The sequence below is a fragment of the Chinchilla lanigera genome, unplaced genomic scaffold (assembly GCF_000276665.1).
Source record: "Chinchilla lanigera isolate Chin_1 unplaced genomic scaffold, ChiLan1.0 scaffold00041, whole genome shotgun sequence".
NCBI lineage: Eukaryota > Metazoa > Chordata > Mammalia > Rodentia > Chinchillidae > Chinchilla > Chinchilla lanigera.
In genome coordinates, this window is record NW_004955442.1 from 9,459,603 (window position 1) to 9,474,261 (window position 14,659).

Consider the following 14,659-nt stretch of genomic DNA (forward strand, 5'->3'; position numbering starts at 1 on the left):
GGTAAAGGGCAATTGGGATGTGGGAAAAGAGAAGGGAAAGAAGGAGAAATTTTATATGTATGTATATACAGGATAGTTAACATAGTTGTTCTACTGTCTTCTATTTCTTTGCTGAAAGAAACTGTCAGTGAGTCCTTGGTTGATCAATATTGCATGTCTCTATCTGTTTTCATGAGAAACCATTTTGAAGATATCAATACGTAATACAACAAGCACTGTTAATTTCCTACCACTTTGTTTGTAACTCCGTATTGTTTGTACTGTTCCTTTGCTATTTTGTAAAATGCTGTCTGTCTGTTAATGTTTTCCTCCTTTTATTTAAAAAAAAAAAAAAAAAAAAAAGGAGCCTTGGGTTTGGTCCCAGTGCCATGACTAAGAGATGGAGTCAGGATTTGAACCCAGGACAACTTGAGAATCGATCCCTTCCACTCCAGCATGTAGGGGAGATGAGGTTTTCTAACTCTTTGATTCTAAAATGCCTGCAAAGACCAAGGCATCTCTGAATGGTGGGCCTTCCTAGCGAATGAGTCACCTGCTTCGTCTCTAATCACATCTTACTGGGGAATAAATAGCTCTGACGAAATGGGCTGGCAGGCAGAGAAGGAGGGACCTCAGAGGCTGGGTCTCAGGGGAGTTGCCCCACACTGCTGAGAGGCCAAAGGGTGCTGCTGCTGATGGAGAGTGCAGGTCACCCCATCACCTCTGTGGCAGACAAGCAGCCTCATCTGCAAAAGGACCTGCTTCGTCACACACAGCCCAAAGCCAGCAAACACAGCCAGTGGTCTATCAACCAACCGGAGGAGCATTCGCCACCCAAGCAGCAAACAGCAGCTCCCGCGTTTCCAGATTAGCCCTGTCTCTCCTGTCATCTGCGTCGCTTTGTGTGGCTTGGAGGTGAGCCGAGGAGGCAGATGCTGCTGGCAGACCACTGAGGTCAGGTCGCTTCTCCTGGGGAGGTCACCATCTCCCAGCTGCTGTGTGTGTTGGCCGATAACGGCTCCAGCTGCCTCCTCTTCTAGAAAATTGCTCTTGCTGCGTGGAAGCCATTTTGCCCAGAAATGACCCAGGCCCTCCCCTCTGGCAGCTGATGGGGGATGCTGCGCTAGCACAGTCATGCCACGGTGCCTCGGTACAGTTCAGTTCTTGAGTCCCCTGTGGGGTCAAGCTGGGGACAGTCTCCAGCAGAGCCCACATTCCTTCTGCCTGTCACCCTTCCCTTTCTCTTCTCTCCTTTCTCCCGAGTGCTCTTCTGCAATGGACAACTTGGACAAGAATTCTGGCTACAGGCTCTTCTTGGGAACTCATCCATATACCCTACATTGCGCACACTGTGGTCACATAGACCTGGGTTGAAAACGAGCTGTGGTTCCTCTACCTGCTACTTAACCTCTCTAGGCTTTCTCTACCTACCTGCAACTTACACACACATATACCCACTCTGTGAGGTTTTGGGGAGGAGTAATGAGAGATGTGTCCTGTGCCTAATAATCCCCTCTAGCCTTTTTGGCACCAGGGACCAGTTTCATAGACGACAATTTTTCCACAGATGGGAGAAGTGGTGGGGGTGGACAGTTTTAGCATTATTTCTCATAAGGAGTACACAAGAGAGCCCTCGTGTGTACAGTTCACAGTCGGGTTCATGTTCTTGTGAGAATCTCATGCTACTGCTGATCTGATAGGAGGTGGACTCAGGCAGTACAATGAGTGATGGGGAATAGCTGTAAACACAGACAAAGCTTTGTGCAACTCCTACTGTGTGGTCCAGGGCCCAGGGCTTGGGGATCCCCTGTTCTATACCACATTACTCTTTCTTGTGGCCTTGAGGAAGGTGTCTGACAACGTATAAGGATGTACTATTTCTAAGGGGGTTTAAAGCCTGACAACTGAGAGAAAAAGAGAAAGAGAGAGACAGAAAGGGAGAGAGAGGGGGCGGGAGAATGATTCTGGAGCCAGCTTTCCAGCTCTTACCTATGGGGACAGAGGAGATCTGGGAGTAGAGATCCAGCATGCGGTTACCATCCACATCGACCAGGTAGTTGCCTCGGCTCTCTTCGTAGTTGCAGAAAAAATGTACAGCCTCTGCATTCTTAGGGAAAGAAAGACTGACTTAGGTTCACCACAACTCCCTGGCTTCTCAGTCAATTAGGAATAAGCTTCAGTCAGTGGAGTAAACCATGTCCTGCCCTTTCTGTGGACCTGTGGTGGTCACCGCGGGTGCCAGTAACATGATAGTTCTTGCTCTAGGCGTAACTCCATGAGTAGCTCGCTTTATAGCAGCTCATTAAGCTATGGTAATGAACCACAGTTTGGTAAACTTTTCTGTATATGCTTCATATATTGCAAAGCTTGAGATATAAGTCTAAGTAGATTCTGGTGAGTTAAAATATATGCAGGAAGTCTTTGAGCAGATGCTAAGAAAACCAGAAAAATAGTAATTATTAAAGAAATGAAGATGCTACAGTAGAAAATATTCACTTACTGCACAAAAATCTAAACACACAAACCCAAAATAGAGGCACAAAAAAGATATGACAGGAAGAACAAAAAATAAAACTGTAGACATAAATTCAATCATATTAATGATAGCATTAGCTAAACCAATTATCCCAATAAAAAGCCAAAGATTGTCAGATTGAATAAAAAGAACCAACTACATGGTATTTATCGGGAGACAAACCACATTAGATTCAAGAATACAAATAGGTTGAAAGTAAAGCGATGGAAAAAAGCCAGTGTGGTAGTGGACACCTGTAATCTCAGCACTCTGGGAGGCTGAGGATTTGAGTCTGGCCTGGGATTGGGGAAGAAGACAAAAAAAGAAATAAGAGAAGAATGGAAGAAAGAAAGAGGATAGAAAAAGATATTTGATACACACAATAACTATAGGAAACCTAGAAAGGCTTATACTAGTACCAGAATAAACTAGAAAACAAAACAAAACAAAAAAAAAATAAAAAGAAACACCCTGTAATAATGAAGCATAATCCACTAAGAAGATACAAGAATTATGGGGGAAAAAGTTCTACCTTAGTAGTCTGTGACTTCAAAACTGACATTCAATAACGGACAGGATAGTTAAGCCAAAGATTAGCGAGGAAACAAGACTGAACAGCACTCCCAATGCAACTATCTAACAAGCATCTGCAGAATACTCCACCCAACAACAGCAGAACACACACTCTTCTGAAGCACAGATGGACCGTTCTTCAGGGTGGACCAGATGGCAGGTCATAAACAACGGCTCAATAAATTTGAAAGGATTGAAGTCACACAATGTTTTCCCATCACAATGAAATGAAAATAGAAGCAATTACAGAAAGAAACTTGGGAAATTCACAAAACCGTGGAAAATAAACAACATATAGACAGTGCTAGACCAAAGAAGAAATCACAGGGGAAATTACAAAAGAGATTTTGAACAAAGTCAAACTGCATGTTTTTTTAAAGGGCCAGCACAGTGAGTGTCCCTCAGCTAAAATGTAATAAAGAAGCAACAGAATAAGTGTTCTCATCCCACTCACCTGAATCATATTCAGCTGTTTCATTAATTCCTGCAGGCAATAAGAACAAAACCATTATGACTATGACGTACCCTGGCCAAAACAGCTTGAAGATATTTTATGCTTCCCCAACTCTTTGCACTTTTCTTTCTCTCTTGCTAATATCTAATATCCTAATATCTCTCTTGCTAATATTAGTCAACAATATTATAAATATTTTAGAATTACTTAATATAAATAGTTGGCAGCAAAGTAGTGCATCATATGGTTAAATTACAACAGACTGACTGAAGATTTAGAAACTTGGAAGATAAAATAAAAAATATATAGATGTATAATTTTTTCTTGAGACAGGGTCTCATTATATAGTTCAGGTTGGCCTTGAACTCGCTATATAGCCTGGGTTGGCCTTGAACTCATGGTGATCATTCCTACTTCAGCCTCCTGAGTGCCAGGATTACAGGAGTGCACCACCATGCCTGGCTGACTATATACTTAATAAAAGGAATTAAGCAGAAAGTATTTATCTAGTGTGTATTAAAAATACGGGTTCACTTTTTATTTTTAAAAAAAGGCTTCTAGCTGGGTATGGTGGCACACACCTGTAATTCCAGCACTCAGGAGGGTGAGGCAGGAGGATCACCGTGAGTCTGAAGCCAGCCTAGGCTACATAGTGAGTTGAAGGCTGGACTTGATTGTACAGTGAGATACTATCTCATAAAAAAGGCTTCCACCCCTCATTAGAAATAGAAAATATAATTAACTGAAAATTTGCATATCAAAGTATCATTTATAATTATAATCCAAACATTATATAAACTGCAATTCTACACAAAAACTGAGAATTAGGCACTCTTCGTTTTGTTATCACAAAGAGTTCAGCTCCAAAAATAACTCAACATAAAATAAACTTTATTAGCAATTAGTATCATAAGATTATATATTTCCACAGAAAAATATAAAATGATATTCATGACAAGGATAAGGAAAGTTATTTCAGTGTTTTACTACTATTAAATTATGATCTATCCCTACATAGAAATGTGCAAGAAAAAAGTCTTTTTGTTAGAAAAATACTATCCCAAACAGCTCATCATTTACATCAGTATAAAGATTACTGAATTTATAAACTGGTCACAGTGACAAAAGGAGTATCTTTTTTTAAAAAATTAGATTTTACTGGTATGTTGTAGATATACATAATGATCACATTCATCATAGAGCATTTGTATCTACAGGTACATGATATAATTTGTTTTGTTTTATTGGTTTATTTGTTTTAAAAAAAGACACTGAATAAAATCTGCAAAATGAAGCCATGTCTGGTACACACCTGTAACCCCAGTTACTCAAGAAGCTGAGATAGAAGGATCCCAATTTCAAGGCCAGCCTGGGTCACTTAAAAATAAAAAAGGGCCAGGGATATAATTCAGTGGTAGAGTACCCTTGGGTTTGACTCCCAGTACCAGAAAAAAAATCTGCAAAAACCAAAACAAAATAATTTGCATTAAAAAGTTTACACTGTCCTCTTGTCTGGAACAGAATGCCCTCCTTCATTACATTCATCTCCTTATCCTTCAAGATCAAAGTGAAGGCATTTGACATCCAGACCCTGTAGTACAGTGTCTTGCTCTTTTGCTGTAGGAGGATGTCCTGCCCCAGCCCTGGCCATGGACTTCCACTAGCTGGCAAAGTGAGGCAGAGATGCTGGGAGCCAGTGTGGAGCCCAGGCCTCCCGTGACCTACGGCGTGTTGAGAACGAGCCAGTCCACCTGCTGGAGGGCAGGAGACAAGTGCAGCAGAGCCAAGTCACTGCAGTGATCTGAGGCAAGCCTAACCTGCATCGACGATAGCCAGCTGTCTCCCAGGTGCGCAGGTGAATCCAACAGAGCTGCCCCAGCCCCCAGTAAGCCCTAAATACAGGGCAAGCAGGAGGATGTGTGCTGGGAAACTCTACCATACACTATTATTGGACCACAGATAAGGAAATGTGTCTTGAAGCCTTCCCTCCCTCTTCTGCAGAATGGCCTAGTTGGTTTTAATACCACATCTCTAGTAGCAAACCCTCGGAAAGGAGCTCACCATAGCAGTCCCTAAGCTCGGCTGCTCTAAGCTCCATGGTTCTTATCTCTTCTTTCAGAAACAAACCGCTTAGGTGCGCTCAACTCACCCGAGACCTAGGACCTGGGACTTCTGTCTTCATCAGAGGCCCGTCATAGTCAAACTCAACATCAACTTTGGCTGCAGCTTGACTGATGTATCTGGATCCTGCAGTAAATGAAGACCATGAGAAGCCCTAGAACAGGCACAATGAGACCACCCTAACAGGTACCCCAAGTCCCTAACAGAGGAGGTGCAGGACCTCAGCCTTGCTCTGGCCAGGTGGCCCCAGAGCCCTGTGTCTGGACAGATCTGGGTGCTACAGGGACACTGCAGATTTTCAAAATAAGGAAAGCGGGCATCACGACGTTATGACAAACAGGCATGCTGCTGTCCCGTGGAGTGAGGAAAATCTGACGCTGGCTTCCCTGTCCTTTCCACTGAGCACTTTCAGTTTTAAGGATTCATTTTAAGAAAATAACAGGACCAACGCACAGGTGTAAGTGAAAAACATCCATCATAGCATCGTCCATAAAAACAAAGGGAAACAACCTGCATGTCCAACGCTGCAGGGAAGTTAAGCAAAGCAGAACATAGCCAACCATTTCTTGGGATATTATGTGCTCATGGTTTTGAGACGGAAATTTTGAATATTTATGGACCTGGGAAGAGGCCTATAGTATTAGCGTATAAAAGACTAAATTCTAAAAAATTATCCAAATTTTATAACAATTTGACCCAAATGTAATCCAAATGTATGCGCAGTCTGGAGTTTCTCAACCATGACACTGCTGACATTTTGGACTGGATAATGCTTTTTTGTCCCGTGCACTGTTATAGAACGCATAGCAGCATCTTTGGACTCTGTCCACCAGGAGTCAGGTGCACCTGTCAGCAGCTATAATCCCAGTTGTGACAATTCCAATCACCTACAAGGGAAGCCAGGCCTGGTGGTGTATGTCTGTAACCCTAGCTCCTTGGGAGGCTGAGGCAGGAAGATCACTTTGAGGCCCAGAGTTCAAGACCAGCCTCAGCAACATAGTGAGATGCCTCAAAAACAAAACAAGAAACTCCATGATCCCAATGTGTAATGGAATTTGAGAACCACTGATTTATAGAATAATGTTTCTTGTGATTTTGTTTTTTACAGTGCTGGGGATTGAACCAAGGGTCTTTGCCCTGAGCTATTATCCAGCACCCCTGCCAAATTATTTTGAGACAGGGTCACAAAAAGTCAGTAAGTTCCCCAGGCTGGCTCCAACTTTCAGTTCTCCAGCCTCAGCCTCCCAGAGTGCTGGGATTACAGATGTTCACCACAATACCCAGCTCATGTTTTTGTTATAATCGCTCTGAAACTAAGAAACATGTCTGTATTTCTTTAGGTATCAAGGTGACATGGGGGCAGGTGACGGAACAGGGAGCTCTGTGGGGCCCACCAAGTGTTGCTTTTTAATAATCTAGCACATGCATGAGAAAGAGGTGGCTGGCTGGGTGTGGTGAGACAAGCCTGTAATCCTGGCTACTCAGGAGGCTGAGGCAGGAGAGTAAGACTGCAAGTTTGAGGACAGTCTGTGTAACTGAGCAATACTCATTTTAAAAACAAAAAGCAAACCACACTGGAGAGGGCATAATCAAATTTCTAAATCGAGATTGTCCCTACTTAACAGAGGGGTTTTTATTTGTTTGTTTTAATCTACAGTTCTGGTCAGAGGTCATTTGTTGGGAGCTCCTCATGCTCCCCACATGTGATAAAGTTATGGAGGCTGAATCAGTACCCAGACCAACCCCAGCAGAGGTCTGAGCTCAGGGAATGGCTGAACAGAGAAGGCCACAAGGCTGCTTTGCTCATCCTGAGGGAAGAACAGGTGGGGAGACCCAAAGGACGTGCATAAGGAGGACTCAAAAGATCCCCTTGGTCATGGTTTCTCCTCACCTTCCTCCTGCAGCAATGCCTCCATTCACGAACTTAATTTGTTTTACGATTTTGGAAAAGATGGCCATGTTCATGTTATTCAGCAAAGACCATTATGGACGTGTTTATCACCTGATGAACAGTTTGCCAACAACAACATTTTGCAAAGTGGCTCTGTAACTACAGCACCACTGTACACGTGTGCGAGCTGGAAAGTGTTGCTCCTCTTACTGGGGATGCCGTCTTGCTAGAATTGTGTCCAACTGGAGACTCAAGAGTCACCTCAGCTAAATCACAAGGGTGATCCAATTTCAGCCTTATGTATATGTGCTATGCCTATATCATCTCCCTATCTGCCGGTCTATCTCCATTACATAAGACAGGACACTCAGGCTGAAGGAGGTTAAAAAGGGCCGGGGCATAGTTCAGTGGCTGAGCATTTGCTTAACATGTATGAGGCCCTGGGTTCAATGCCCACTATTGAAAAAAAAAAAAAAAAAGAAAAGAGTGTCACAAAATATGAGCACACACACACACACACACACACACACACAGAGCTCATCAAACAATACAAAGGCATGGTATTAGAAGACATTGAAATTCATTTTCTTGATTTTCTGCAATTCTTTTAGATATCAAAGGCTTCTGAATTAATCATACAATTTAATCTTCTGAACACGAAGTCCAGTTTAAAATACAGCCTTTACTCTTTAAGCATAAAGAAAACAGCTTTTATTTTCTTCTGTTTGATCTTGAAAAGGGAATTCCTAGAGAGTTTATTCCACTAGAAGACAGTGAAAGGTCATGGTACGTACCAATGCCCTTTTTACACTAAACTTTATCTCTTCCCTATGTGCTCCACGGTAGCACACAACATCGATTCTAAAGAGGCCTGCATAAAATATCAGATGTATATTTGATAACCACAGCTCTTCATGGGTGCGGATCTCTCCTTTCCAATAAAAGCCAAAGGGAAAACTTTGAGACAAGCTAGAAGCCACCTAGCTCTCCCTGCTTCTGGCTTAAGATGTGACCAGCTGCACAGACCAAGCTCCTGCCATTACCATCTGCCACGAGGCCTTCGCTAAAGCCCACACCCTCTGGTCTGGGTTCTCAGTGTCTAAGACTGTGAGCAAGGAAACTCCTTCACTTCATAAGTAGCCTGTGTCTGATGAACACACATGACAACCAAATGTAACGTAGGAACGTGAACCGGAACCTGGGGCTGAAAAAGGCATTTAGGGAAACACTGGAGAAATCTCAGTACAAGTCTGGACTTGAGGAGCTGCCATGTGCCAAGTCAGGTTCTTGGTTATTTTTTTCTTAAGATAGGGTCTCACGATGCAGTTCAGGCTGGCTTTGAACTCACTAGATAGCCCAGACTGGCCTCAGACTCACAGCGATCCTCCTGTCTCAGCCTCCCGAGTGATGGGATTACAGGCGTGTGCCACCACACCCAATTCAGGCTCTTGTTTTGATGGACGCATCCTTGAGATTGTGATGTTAACAGCTCCTCTAAACACTGACATTTTTCCAAAATATTCTAAAGTAAAGTTGCCAATACTGTCATCAGTGAAACCCTCACTCCTGCTCTTCATCCTGCCCAGGATATAAACGCCAGTGTGCAACATGCAGGACAAGGACGTGGGGACAGCTTGTCTTCAGAAGAAGACAGGGCGGACAGGAAGAGTCACCACGAGGGCCACTGGGAAGAGACTGGGGTCCACTGGTTTTTCTGAACCTACTTCCTTGCCAGCCAATGCCAAGGCTGTTTCTGCCTCTGTAGGAGGCCAACCTCTGGATGCCCAAAGGGAGGCTCCTGTTGGTGGCTATCTTTCCCGTGAGAGGCAGAGAAAAATGGAAGCATCTGAGAGAGGCTACGGGAAGAAGAAGCCGATGCTGGTGGCCAGTTAGGCAGGGAGGCGGGGGAGAGGGGAGCCAGGGTGGGACATTTCTGGTGTGGTGCCTCCTGACCCATTCCTTTAAAGCACACGTGGGCTTTAGGTCAGTTACAGACACTCCTTCAATTAGGAGGGGGTCACAACCCAACAAACCCATCATGAAGTGAAAGCATTAGAGGTAGAAAGTACACTTAATCCACCTAATTGCCCTGCTGAAATGTGGATGAGCATCCCCCAAAGTCCTGTGTGGTAAAGGCTGGGTCTCTAGGGTGGTGGCACTGGGAGGTGGTGGAACCTTTCAGATGGAGTCTTATGGGAGGTACTGAGGTTCCTGGGGATCTCAAAAGGGACTGTGTAACCCGACTCCTCTCCTCTCCCCTCATCTCCTCCCCTTCCCTTCTCTCTTCTCTCTTCTGCCATTACCATCTGCCATGCTTTGAGGAGTGACCTCCCTCTCTCCTTGCTGGTTTGAGAAGTGAGCACTTGCTCTGACTTGGTCCTGTCATTCACAGCTCCTCGCAGAAGTCAGGTCAGTGTTCCTGCCCCGCCATCTTGGACTCTGAACCTCCAAAGCTGTGAGCTGAATAAAGCTCTCTCTGCTTCTTAAGTTGCCCATCTCAGGTATTTTGTTGTAGTAATGTGAAGCTGACTGACACACTACCAACCATCATAACATACCTTGCCTGCATTCAATGTGCTCAGAACACTTAAATCAGCCTGCATGTGAGTGACATTTCCTAGCACAAAGCTGATTTTTTTGACCAAGTGTTGACTGTCTCCTATAATGTACTGAACCCTGTACTGAAGGTGATGTCTAAATGCTACTCTCCATTAACACACACAGCTGACAGCACAATGGGCCTGCAGAGCGTCGGAATTAATGGCTGGAGGATGGGGTTGCCATGGCAACAGGTCATCACTTTCTCACCAGGAACTGTGTCTCACTGCTGCCCCTGTCTAGCATCATAGCAGTATTATACCATACTAGCCCAAAAAGTATATGAAGGTTTAAAATTGAAAGTACAGTTTCTACTGAATAGGTAGTGCTTTGACTCCATCATAAAATCAAAAAATTCATAAGTCAAAGCATGTGGTTTTCTTTTACCTCGGCAGCACCCCAGTTATGTGCCCCCCATCCCATGGCCTAGGCCCTTCTGGATGTGGAGGCCACCGCCCCAGAGCAGGAAGAGTGGCTCCTGCCTGCATCAGCTCCCTTCCCACTAGGGAACTGTCCTCCTGCGGGCAGGAGCCGGTGGCAGAGATGGGAGATGGGAAGGGGTGAGTGGTGATGGTTTTACTGAGGGACAGGAAGTAACACCCAGAAGCCCTGGCTGCTAGGTCCCTTTATCCCCAACAACTCTCCAGCCCAGGGATTTCTGGTCTGGACCGTGTCTCCATTAGAACCAGGGCTTACCAGACACAAGCAGGGGGCTGTGCGGGGAGCCGCAAGCCAGCCGCCGGGGCAGCAACATGAAGGCCATGACCCCTCCGTCAGGAACAGGGACCCCCTCAGTCACTGCCTCCCTGAAAGAGAACGGAGCACAGAGTTAGGCTCACCTCGGTGGACCATGTACTTCACTCCACCACTTCCCACCTCATGGAGAAGTTCTTCTGACAACAAATCCTTTGTTTTTGTAGTTACTATTATTTTTTTTTTTTCTTGAGACAGGGTCTCACCATGTAGTCCACATCGGCTGTGAATTTGCTACACAGCTCAGGTTGCCTTTGAACTTATGATCCTCGTTCTTCAGCCCCCCAAATGTGTACTATTCTTGGTGTGCACCACTGGGCTGAATATTTTACTTTTTTTTTTTTATTTTTCCCTACTGGGGATTGAAGCTATGGACTTTGTCTTGAGCTACATCCCCAACCCCTTTTTCATTTTTTTATTTTGAGAAAGGGTCTCACCAAGTTGCTAAATTGCTCAGGCTGGGATCAAACTTGCAATCCTCCTGCCTCAACCCCCCAGAGTGTTGGTATTACAGGTGTGCGCTGCTGCTCTGAATCTCCACTTTACTCAAAGCATTTGTTGCACTGAATATACACTTAAATCCACGTGCTTTCTCACTGGATCTTTACCGCACTCCAGGGTAAGATAATTCCAGATGAGAAAACACAGAAAGTGGATGGATCTGCCTTGAGGTCTCTCACAAGGGAGGAGAATGCCCAGGGAGATGGATATAGGAGGGCCAGTGAATTTATTAAGATCAGAAAAAGAAAAGACAAGAGTTTATTGAGATCAGAAGGCCCTGTAAGAGGGGCCCTCTCTAGGAGGGGGACTAAAGGCTGGGAAAGGGTCTGTGTTAGTAACTGCAGCTGTCTCAGAAGTGCATTTTCTAGGGTATCTGATCCTTGTAAATCTCCCAGGAACACCGACACTGTGCCTAAAGTTATACACTTAAAGTTACAATTTGTCAAGGTTACTTAGCCCTGACTCACAGAAAAGGCCCTTTCTCACTGAGTGGATTTTATATCAAAGGTTTATTTTTATCTTACGCTGTTTTTGGTCAGCGTTAGTGCCTTATGACTGCTTAGTACACACAGGGCCGGATTGCCTTAACGGGGGTGGGGGTTTGCTGTTGAGGGTTTCAACCCTTTTGGAGCCAGTGGATAATCACCACATTGACATGGCTATGCCTTGCAGGCTGAGGAGATCCAGACATGGGAACTTCATAGCAAACATCGTGGCAATCACTTGATGTGGGAAGCTGGGAGTTCTTTCTGCCTTGTTCCCACAGGCAATACTGGCCACTGGGCTGTCTGGGGTCCTGGGCATCCAGGGGAACACCCGGGGACCCATTTTGGGGAAGGCATGGCTTCAGCACGACCAATTTTTCTAGTCTGCTGGGATGAAGAGGTTCTTTGAATGTGAGAATTCCATTTGAAAACCAAGACAGTCATAGACAAATTGGGATGGTCACCCTATTCCAGATATCGCTAGGCTAGTGCATAACTTGGTTGTGGGCGCTCCACTGTGGTACTGCTGAGCCTGCTGGAGCAAACCCAGCTCCCTTCTGGGAGTGCAGAGCCTTTGTAAGAAAGTCCAGAGACTCTTCTGCAATCCAGATTTTTAAAAAAATTTGTTTACACCAGCTGGAGTGAATTTCTGTTGCTTCCAGAGTTCCAGCTAATGCCATGGTTAGCGTATCGGATCAGCCCCAAATCTTGGTTGCACAGGGAGAGAAACAATGTCTGTTCCAGTCTGCACCGGAGACTGGGCAAAGCCCTGCAGGGAAGCTGAAGATAAAGACTTCGGGGACAGCAGATGTTTCTGCTACAATGTCTCCTCTCCAGGTACAGGATCGGACTCCAACCAGCTGTGCTGTGTGCTAGAGAGACCCTATCTACCTGCTTCCGCCTGGGTGAAATGGCCGCAGTATGAGACTGCGGGGAGATGTTTCGAGGGTGTATTATCTCCCTTAATCTGCCCAGGTGTCCAGCAGGGAGGGCATCTCCCCATCTCTGAGGCCAGAAAAGGATGCCCAGAAAGGGGATGCAGGGGGCTTGGTCATAGGATTGCCCAGGACTGTGTCACCCCAAAGACCTTGCTTTCACTCGTTGTACTACATCAGCCAAATCCGGTTAATCTAGATGTACATACAGGGCTTAAGGAGTAAAAATGATGTAGTTCACAGAACAACTTTGATTGCTTTTCACCAGAAAGATTTCTTTTTGGGCAAGTGTAAGCTAAAAAAAGTGTGGACACAAATTAACGAAAAACCGTACTTTTTTCTTGACAATTCAATGGATTTAAAAAAATCTATTCCGGCATATCTGACCCAATGGCAGCCCGTTAATCTAGTACAGAGTACATAGGAAGAGCAGTCACTTTCTCTTACTTAAAACTATTTATCTCAAACAGGAGAACTGAGACTCCACACAATTCAATTTATAGATGTGTCTCAAAATTCAAGAGTCTCGGAGAACTTGGACATTAACGTTTGAGTATTCTGCAAAAGTGAGGCCACACCCATACGTTTTCAATTACACAAAGTTGCTTCAGAAAATGTACCTCAGTGACATCTGACAGTTTGGTGGCCTGCAGTTGGAATCAGCCTTATAACAAAACATTACCCCCACCAGACAAGAATTCCTCACACAATATCTCTCAAATCATTGGAAGAGTTAAGGTTGTTCATTCACTTTCTCCTGCTAATTCAATCAACAAAAGTTAATCAGACACCTGTTACAGGCAAGGCACGGATTGCTTAGCTACAGGAGAAAGGAAGATAGATAAAACACTGCTCTCTTTCTGAAGCTCGTAGTTTAGTGGCAGAGGATTATGATGGGGGAAAACGGGAGAATTTAATGTACTAGGCTGCTTCATCCACCCTGTCATTAAAATCTTAAAATAACCCTGCCAGAGAAGTACATAAAAAATTCCCAGTTCACTGTCAACAATGAATTCTGTTGAAGACAGAATGGAACGACGCCTATTTGGCTGGCAGGAACAAGGTGCTAAGGGGAGAGATTCATTCTGGCCAGACTTGTGATGCCAGGGAGCTGTCCTCTGAAACCGCACCGGCCAAGTTCAGGGGATTATGGATTCCAAAGGGGGAGGAGAGGCCCGGTGTGAGCAAAGGCTCAGAATAAGTTGATGTGGGGCAGTTAGTTAAGGTCCAGGTGCAGTGACGAGGGGGGGACATGAATTCATAAGGGGTTGTGGGGAAGTGTGGTCCCCCAGCAGTGATGCCTAGTCTGACCTCTGTGGGTGGATTCCTGAGGCCTCTCAAGGGCATGTCTTTGAGACGCCAAGGTTACCGAGAGCCCATGAGACAGGCTTGCTGGAGAGCACTGGCTACAGTGGGAGCGGATGGGGAGGAAGAAGCAGGGATGAGCTTCTCCACCCTCAGTGGGGCACGGCCTTTAAGGGTTAGGGGTTCCTTGAAACGTGAAACACAAGTTTATCCTATGATGCAGCAATTCCATTCTTAGGTGTGTGCCCTAAAGGCCTGAAAGTAGGGACTCAGATAAATACATGGACCCACACATTCACAGTGGCACTTCTCACACCCACCCAGTGGTGGATGGACACAGTCCAAATGTCCATCAGAGGAGGAAGGGGTAGATACAGGAATCCAGCATGGTTCACCCTCAGAAAGGGATGAAGCACCAGTACATGGGGCGCTGTGGACGCACCACGTTCATCATGCTAAGAGAAAGAAGGTGGACATAAAATGCCACATGTTATATGATTTTATTGACATGAAACTTCAAGAATAGGTAAATCCAAAGAGAGGGTCTGG

The 14,659-nt window shown here is 45.0% G+C and overlaps 1 protein-coding gene across 2 annotated transcripts in view; it reads right to left on the reverse strand.

Annotated features, from left to right (window-relative positions):
- Abat (4-aminobutyrate aminotransferase) overlaps positions 1-14,659 on the reverse strand; it is a 93,206-nt gene that overhangs the window by 36,754 nt on the left and 41,793 nt on the right. For both annotated transcript variants that reach the window (XM_005391219.1, XM_005391220.2), the window contains exons 2-5: positions 10,828-10,937; positions 5,671-5,768; positions 3,522-3,551; positions 1,969-2,086 (exon numbers count right to left, since the gene is read on the reverse strand). In XM_005391219.1, coding sequence (XP_005391276.1) covers positions 1,969-2,086; positions 3,522-3,551; positions 5,671-5,768; positions 10,828-10,894 — 313 coding nt within the window. In that variant the 5' untranslated portion in view covers positions 10,895-10,937. The remainder of the gene's footprint in view (positions 1-1,968; positions 2,087-3,521; positions 3,552-5,670; positions 5,769-10,827; positions 10,938-14,659) is intronic.